General features: G+C 38.7%; 1 protein-coding gene across 1 annotated transcript in view; it reads left to right on the forward strand.

The window, feature by feature from the left end:
* SGR2 (shoot gravitropism 2 (SGR2)) overlaps positions 1–1,699 on the forward strand; it is a 279,626-nt gene extending 277,927 nt beyond the window's left edge. The window contains exons 19-20 of the mRNA XM_087682632.1: positions 965–1,011; positions 1,192–1,699. Of these exons, the coding sequence (XP_087538758.1) occupies positions 965–1,011; positions 1,192–1,426 (282 nt within the window). The 3' untranslated portion in view covers positions 1,427–1,699. The remainder of the gene's footprint in view (positions 1–964; positions 1,012–1,191) is intronic.
* Positions 1,700–9,313: the final 7,614 nt, after the last annotated feature.

Genomic DNA, 9,313 nt, shown 5'->3' on the forward strand with positions numbered 1-9,313 from the left:
CCTTGCCCTTTCTCGCTGTCCGTAACTACTACTGATCATTCGATATGGTTAACGAAAAGATGTTAAATACCCTTACGTACTTGTGACAATGTATTATCTCTCCTTGGGCAAAGATAAATTATTATCATCAAAATCAGCCCAGACTGGGAGTCTTGGCATGCATAATCAATGCTCATTTTATAAGGCACACTAAAAACACAATGAACAATGAGTATATATCATCACACGTTGATATGTGAGCTGTTTGTAGAAGGACGTTATTTCTATACTGAGCTGTCCAAAGCTCTACACCCTTTAGGAACTGCATTCCTTTCCTCTAATTCACTCATACCAATGCAAGCATGCTGTTTAACCAGTACTAAAATACCCCACTTATTGAACTCTCCTGACAACAAAGCACATCAACCATAGATATCTAGACATCAGATCTATTCAAGTGGAAGGTTGTGAGCTATTGATTATAATCATCTCAGATATCTTGCATTGCAAATATTTCGATGTAAACATCTCAAAATCCATCCATTTGAAACCAGACTGGACAACCTGGAATCTAAATGTTAGCCCTGCAATCCAATTGCTCTGGTTGGTTATGGTATCTGGGACATCTGGGCAAATATCCAAATTTGTCAAGCGTTGTTAACAGAACAGTGACGTTGTAGCCACCTTGAACAGGCCAATCCCATCCATAGTTACACGTTCACAACTAGATCTACTGAATGGTTCTAAATAAACTTCACGGTTTTTTAACGGCTCAAATCATGCCCATTTATTCAAGCATGCACAGGATTGCTTCACATGGTTGTGCTGGCGCATATCATTGGGTTTTATGTGTATACTAGTTTCCTGAGATTTAAATGCATGGCCTCCATCGCACACTTGTCTTGGCATAGTAGTTTCAATGCACAACATATTTTCTGGTTTACTGAAAGTTTATTCATGTTCTTGTTTTCTTTCTTTGGTGCAGGATGCGACATTTGAACATCAGTACCTGCAAGCCATTAGTTCTCATACGTAAGATTTCAGAATCTGTTGATCTCTACTAAATTTCACTATAATTAGGGAGGTGGATGTTTTTGTGGCGAAGTATGTTGAGTGCAAAACTGAAGGCAAGAGAGAAATTTACATATTTGATACCGACATTGTAAGGCCAACCCGTAATATCAACTGAGGATTCTCACGATGTGATTGCAGGTCTTATTGGAGAGATGCAGATACTGTGCTTTTTATATTGAAGCATATATACAGTGACATTCCAGAAAAAGACCCCAGCTTGAAGGCCGAAGCAGACCATGAGAGTGCAAGAGAGAGTATCCCACCTGAACCGGTGCCATTGTTGAACCAGACGTACTTAGCTGATGAAGAGGTAGCTTTTACATTTGCTGAACAAGAAAACCTACTCACCACTAAATCAGATAAGAATGTCTGAAGTGGGATTTCGATACAGAACGGGGGGTGATTAACTTCTCAAAGATGGTGAAATGTACATATATTTCCATAAATTGTTTTCCCTTCATGGGATGTTCCGCTACTCTGCTGTAGAAAAGGAGGTATTGTGACTGTTTAATTTCTCCTCTCAAATACAAAATATAGTAGACTAGAATGTCGATGACGACACGTGCTTTGCAACTACGAACCTTGCATGATGTAGTAACGCTAGTGATAAGCTTAACACATCATGAAGTTGGATTGCCTCTATGTTATCTATTTCCCACAACAACACAATCATGAGTGTCCTGCCCTTACCCACCTGCACCGATCATAGAACCCAGGCCTATCTTCCCATGAAAATATTGCACGTGGGCAACAGTCACACGCGGACTATATGCGCGGCAAAGACATTGAGAAAACCGCAACATGCCAGAAGCAAAATCATCCGTGGTAATGATGTGTGCATATTGTATAATGCTAAATTGCCAACATGCCTGCACCCTCTGGAATGAGCATTAAAAATGAATGCATTCCAAATAGTCAAATTATGCCAACGGCTTAGAAATACAAGTGGAAGACAATCTTCACATGCAGCTACACAAAGACTATCAATTTGGGTTTTGGAAAAGCCCAATCTTGTGGATGTATGGTTGCTCCAACTACACGACACCAACCCTCAAACAAAAGAGACCCCGTGTGTGTGTGTGTGTGTGTGTGTGTGAAGTTTGAGTTAATAGATTGAAATATTAACAAAGGGCCTTCCGACCAACCAAGTAAACTCAAAGACAAGTAGAAAACAACAAATGAAGCCAAAGGCTACAAGAATAGAAGGGGACCGCAAAGTGGGAATAATAACCTAGGTGGTACAGACCATATCCGTTCGTGGGCTAGCCATCTCTCTAAGAATTACAACCAAAACCATGGAACTACTTTATCATAGTACCACCCTCAAATATAGCCCTCATTAGCACAAATACTTAAGGCTAAATGAATAAAAAATAAATGCATTGCATGTATATCGTACCAAGACCAATCCAAGGAAAAAATGACAAGGATAAGGATGATTTGACTGCATATTGACTATGGACAACATCTTGCCCAAAACCTAAGAATGGATGATTGTACAATAACATGTTGAATTCTCTCTCAAAATGCAAAGCATTTTGTGCTTCAATCGATGAGCCATCCTACAAAACATTATTAGTCTTTTTGCCCTTCTTATTATTTTCCTCGTGCTAGCCATGATTTGCATCAAACAAGGACAAAGTAGGTTGTTTCCCTTTTCCTCTATCACTATCGAGTATCCATATTTAATCCCAAAATAGGAGTTTCCCTTTTCCTTTATCAATGTCAAGTTGAGCATCCATATTTAATCCCAAAATAAGACTATCTTGTTGCATAACAAATAAATCATTCAAATGGGGAGCTTCTACTTTTTGGGGCACTCTACCATAAAGTGGCCTGATTTGCCACAAGAGAAACAATGTCCCACAAAAACCCCCCATTACAAAGGAAACCTAACAGCGTGCATGCTTGGAGAATTAATGTGAGGGAACTTTTGAGTGGCATCCTAAAGCATGCACAATCTATTTCTGTTTACCCCACATATGCTTGGAGGGACCAAAACCCTGCCAATCTCAAACATGGCATCAAACAACAATGACCAGCATATAGTTGGACATCCCTCAATCTCCACCCGAATTGGACATTCTTGCTTAAGAGATTTCTACGAAGGACCTTCAATCAAAGAAGAGAAACCTACCTGAAAGCACATCACTTGTTGAGGTGATTTAAGCATAACCTCACTAAACCCCTAAAGTCCCACAAAAATCTCTTCAATAGAGTCCTCTTGCAAAATACCCTCGAGCCATAGCTTTATCAACGATATCATTGGAATTTTAGCAATGAAAAACAAAATCACAACTCTTTCGTGAAAAGGGGAGAAAGATTGTAGCACCTTCTTTGTATCCACAAAAGTGTTCAACACATCATTTTCATCCAAGTCCAAATTTACACACTCCCCAAGTAGTGTGTTCACAAAATCCAACAAATTATCCCAATCCAAGTCTTAAGAACCATCGAATTGGCTAATGGCTTTGGCATAAGACGTTCATTGAGGCTACTCAGTTGATAATGTAGTTGCCCCACACAAAGGAGCATCAATGACAGTGTGTGTTTTACTTGTTGCTTATCATGTTTAAAATTAGAATTCGTATCCATGCCCTCTTCTTTCTAATCCAAGCCCAAGGCCTCTGCTGCTTGAGCAATGAAAACTATGTTCAACTTGGTCTCTCTCTCTCTCTCTCTCTCTCTCTCTCTCTCTCTCTCTCTCTCTCTCTCTCTCTCTCTCTCTCTCTCTCTCTCTCTCTCTCTCTCTCTCTCTCTCTCTCTCTCTCTCTCTCTCTCTCTCTCTCTCTCTCTCTCTCTCTCTCTCTCTCTCTCTCTCTCTCTCTCTCTCTCTCTCTCTCTCTACCTACAACCAAGGCCCATCCCTTTTACCAACCACATCTCTTTAACCCCCTTCATGAATCCCCCTACCTGCAACCAAGTCTCATCCCTTTTGCCAACCACATTTGACATAGGCCATTCATTGTGGTACATTCAAACGTGTGGTCTTCTAGATTGTCATCTCCTATCACCACCAGCAGTACACCTCGCCTTCACTTTAACCTACCCCTCATATGTTTGTCATGTATCTTACTCCTACCTCCACATGCTCAGAAGCTTATCATTGCTATCAATACCCATCAAGTTGACAATAATCGACAACAACCAGTGGCCCAACCATGGTGCATACTAGATGGCCTAAATCATGAATTTGAAATTGGAAACCTTGTAATTGAAATTTTTTTAAATGGACAAACAATCATCCACCATCTATACATATAAGCTCAACCAAGCTCATATGAGATGTAGTACATGTCAAGACAAGAAATAATTGTGCAAAAAAGGCAAGATAATGCAAGGCTTATCAAAGTAACATAAGAATCAAAGAAATGCTTCAGTAAAAAGGCTTGATGCCAAGGAATCAAAGAATGACTAGTAAGAGGAAAATACTATCAATGATCTTGAATCTCTGGTCCATTTATAGGGTCAAGACATTGACATGGGGAAGATCTTGTGAGACATGCAAGCTAACATAGACAAGATTATCAGGGCTCCAGAGGAGCTCAAAGGGAATGACAAATGTGAAATGGATTGGGGTGTTAAAAAAGATGGACAAGGAAGAAAGATTATAGAGGAACCCAATGAGCTTATTGTAAAAACAAGGCCATGGTGGAGGAAAGGAGGAAGATAAGAGCATTACACATCCAAGTCATAGGTTTAGAGGTGAAAATTACTACTTAGTGGTGCAAAACTTGGAGTGATGTGCAAACCCTTTAAGGACACCTGGCACGTGTGTAAAGATTAGCACATAGAGAGAACCTTGATCCTAAAATTTCCCAACACAACTAGTGGAGAAGCTTTCTTAAGCAAGAAAGAAGTTTTGAAAGGGAAGAAGATATACCTAGGAGGTGACCTCATCAATACACATGTGTTGTATAGAAGGGCCTACACACATAGCAAATTCAAGAATCTTGGGAGAGGGCAATGGGTAATGTACCAAGATGGGTGAATACACCTCTTACCAAGGTGCTCCCTATCTGACCCCCAAATGGGTGAGTACACCTCTTACCAAAGTGCTCCCTATTTGACCCCAAATAGGGGTAGGTGACCTGTGAGACACTTTAGCAAATCAATATTGGAAACTGTAATGATTCCATGAGGATAGATCCAAGATTTTTTGCAAAGACTTTCACTAGTCATGATCCTATGATATACAAATGTTGGAGCATAGTCTTCCAATGGTATTAAGATACCAATAGGTTGGAGGACAAATACATGTGGATCAAAGTCATGGGGCTGAAGGCCCAAGGACATATAAAATGTAGTATTCTACTATACTCCAACCCTCTTTGATGAGCATCTTCATTGCCAACCAGCAAGCCCCTTTGACATGTCAAATCTCATATATGAGAGATGAGCTTAAATGAGGCAAGCCTCATCAAAAAATCATAAGGTATAGCAAATGTTTCACTAGACACTCTCCTAGATCTCAAGAGTGCATCACCTTGTCATTTTTAATGCCATGGTTTGATGGCCATCATCTAGATTCACTTATTGTCCATTTGGGCATGGACTGAGTACCTATTTGATGGGTTCTCTATCTCTAATACCTCTCATCTCTAGAAGCATTGTGATAGACCAAACCCATGGCTAATTGTAATGGGATCAAACCATTCTTACCTAGCCCTATCTTTGACATGCATGCACCACCATATTAGCAATACTAGAACTCTGCATCAACACCCAAGGATCCTCTTCTAATGAGAGTTCACTACACTACTTGGTGCTGTGAATCGTGTTGTATCTTTCAATGTGTCACTAGATGTGATAAGTGGGGCCCACCATCTGAGGATTTAAGCATTTCACCCCCTCTTCATGAGCTGTGCCTATAAGGAGTCTTCAAGGAGATTCAAGAGCATCAAGAGCATCACTACACCATCCCTACAACCTTACCAAAGGTTTTGTGTGCATACTCTCTCTTTCATGCACCTAATCAGTCCCCCCAATTCTTACCCCCTAATGCCCAATTCTATTACTTCTCTCACACGAACATGATAAGAAAATCTATTAATCAATTACAAAATGAGAGGGCTCACAATCGTGATGGATTAGTTGCTAAGGACTTCTAGCATACAAGGGACCTACTTGTCCCTCTTCCAGGACACATGTTTAATAGAGCCCTATGTGAGGAATTTGCATCCCAATTGGGCCACCAACTTCATCTTACCAATTGACAAAGTAGAAGACCTCACAAAGCCAAACAACTATAGGACAATCATGATTGGCCACATTGCTAAGATCTTTGGTTCCATTTTAGAGCATGGGTTAAGTGAATGGGCCAAGAGCCATGGGGATGGAGTAGCTTAATTGGCTTAAAATAAGGATAGTCCACCCTTGACCATATTTTTCATTAATGTGCCAACAATACAAAGAGCTTATGGAGAAAGGATAATTGTTGCTTTGTGGACTTTTGTGTAAGGCATTTGACACAATACAATGGGCCAGGCTCTCACACTAACTCTAGGCCATAAGAGTACCATCAGAGATGATATAAAGGATCATTACACTCTTATGAGTCACTAATAGCTAGAGTACAAGCTCTAGTTGGGATGTCAAACTTTAAGGGTACCATTGGTGTGCAACATGGTTGCCCCCTCTCACCACTCTCTTTAGGCTAACATTGATGAGATTGTTGGTTTTCTAGACAATATTGGAGGGAGTATCAATCCTAACTTTACTATATACAAATGACCGGTGATGATTTAAGATTCTCCTAAGGAACTACAACATCATCTTGATTCCCTACATGTTTTGTGCTCAAAGAGGGATCTCACTACAAACCTAGGGAAGAGATCTTAATCTTTAGTACCTCCAATAGTTAGACTACAACCTCAACACCTTAATTCATCTAGCAAATAATGCAATGGAGTGAGTATCATCATTTGTCTACCTTGGAATTGCCTTCTTTGAGTACAAATTATCCATGAGGAAAGTTATTGATGCCAAATTCACATGAGGCTTTGCAACCCTCGCTTCTCTCTCTGTCTCTCTCTCTCTCTCTCTCTCTCTCTCTCTCTCTCTCTCTCTCTCTCTCTCTCTCTCTCTCTCTCTCTCTCTCTCTCTCTCTCTCTCTCTCTCTCTCTCTCTCTCTCTCTCTCTCTCTCTCTCTCTCTCTCTCTCTCTCTCTCTCTCTCTCTCTCTCTCTCTCTCTCTCTCTCTCTGCACACACACACATACATACATGTGTGTGGGCACATGTGCATGTGCATGTGCGCAACAATAGACTCAGTATTGGACACGACATTAAACACAAGGCAATAGTGAATCTAGTAATGGATGTAGTCAATGCAACAGTGACTCGCATCTCTAAAGAGTGAAAACACATGTGAACCATTGGCGTACACAACTAAATCCATTGTGCCCATGAAAGCTTACGAGATATGCACAACCGATAAAAAACAAGAGAAACTAAAATTTGCAAAAAGTGTAGACATTCCTCTTATTTGGTGTGCAAAAATTGTAGACATTTCTCTTATTTGATGTGCATTTTATCATGGAGATGGATGATACTAACAAATGCAAACATAAAACTATGGAAAATTGATATTTAGGAGACGAATCTATTCAAGAGCTATTACAAACATCAAAGTAGCAGCAATGTACTACACCTAAATCCATGTGACATAAGACTTATGGTTGTAGAGTCCATGACTGGACCATCTCTCCAGGATCTAACAAACTTGGAAAGACCCAGTGCACCGTGAATGAAAGGAAATACTAGGAAATTCACCTCATGATCCACACTAAACTACAAATTATTAGATATGAATTGGAAAAAGATATATGACAACAAGTCAATAATGAATTATTGGCCAATCAAAAGGCACAAATGCAAAAGATATAGGTACAAATTAAGAACGACTTGCAAGCACAAATGTCAACCAAAATGGACATCTTGAAAAGTAAAGTGTAGAAAATCATAAAAGCTTGCAAATTTCAATTCTTGGAATTGAAAAAAGAATTAAATGCATTTAAGAAAAAGAAATCAAATGTACAAGAACTAAAAGGACAAAAAGACATTGAAAATGTGTGAAAGGGAGGTCCATGCATGGGCAAGAGTGGCAAAGATACGATAGGTATAGATAAGGGAGGCCAGCCCATGGGTTGACATGATAAAAAAGAATAAGAGAACAATAATAAACAAGACTAGGGTAATGAATACCACTTTGGAAGAAGAGGCCATGAGCAAGCTAGGACGTTACATGTACAGGTATTAGGATGGGAGGAGGACATCCCACATGAAGATGCTAAGACACTTGTAGACAAAATTAGAGGTTCATAGGTAGCTATTGACGGCTCCCTAGGAAGCCCCCGGATAAGTGGGCGAAATAATTATATGTAAAGCGATTGTATTAATTAAGGTTTTGGGGTGGATATTTATTTCTTTATCCTCAAATTACCAACATAAAAGTCACATTATCATTTCTCTCAGTAGTCCAACCGTCAGCTATTTAATAACCTTCTTTACTTACTTCCAATTCATTAAACATTACTATTTAACCTCCCCAATTTGAACTACAACCCATAGTATACAAACTCCAATGTTCTCAAGACTTTAATCAGAGAAAGAAATAACTTAAAAACTCTTAATTAATTCTTAACTTCTATTAGTACTTTAATACAATCACTAATGTTCACTAAATATTGTTTCAGCTTTGAATGGTACTTTACAAAGGAAGTGTATGTAAATGAAATCCATTATCCATTAAACTTTACGATCATATGTTGAACAAAAAATAAACTATAGTCTCTTTTCAATTTCCCTTCTAATTCCTTAATTATCAGAAGTTATTAATTTTTATTTATTATTTCTTAGAATAACAAAAATATTTATAATAATTATATCCGATCATAACACATCAAACCCTATTAAAAAAATATTCCCCATGTTGAATGTAGTTTGTATACCATTTTTAGTCCCTAAATTCTTTCATTTATTCTTAATATTCACTCATTATTCCTCAAAAAACACCTAAAACTACTATTTTCACCCTTGAAAAATAAATAACTTTAACTCTAGAGGTCCATTTGAACTAGAATTTGATGGGTGAATCCATCTTAACTAATTCAACTCCTGATTTATATCTTGACCTTAATCTCCCATTAATATCCTTAATTTTCACTAACTGCATTCAAAAACTACCATTTTTTGTACTAAAATGCATAAATCTTTTCCTAGATCCGTCTCCAAGTTATGGAAATTCATTTCTAGATTCAT

Source organism: Lygodium microphyllum, chromosome 8 (assembly GCF_053477565.2).
Source record: "Lygodium microphyllum isolate KBCC chromosome 8, Lygodium_microphyllum_v1.1.10, whole genome shotgun sequence".
In the NCBI taxonomy this organism is placed as follows: Eukaryota; Viridiplantae; Streptophyta; class Polypodiopsida; order Schizaeales; family Lygodiaceae; genus Lygodium; species Lygodium microphyllum.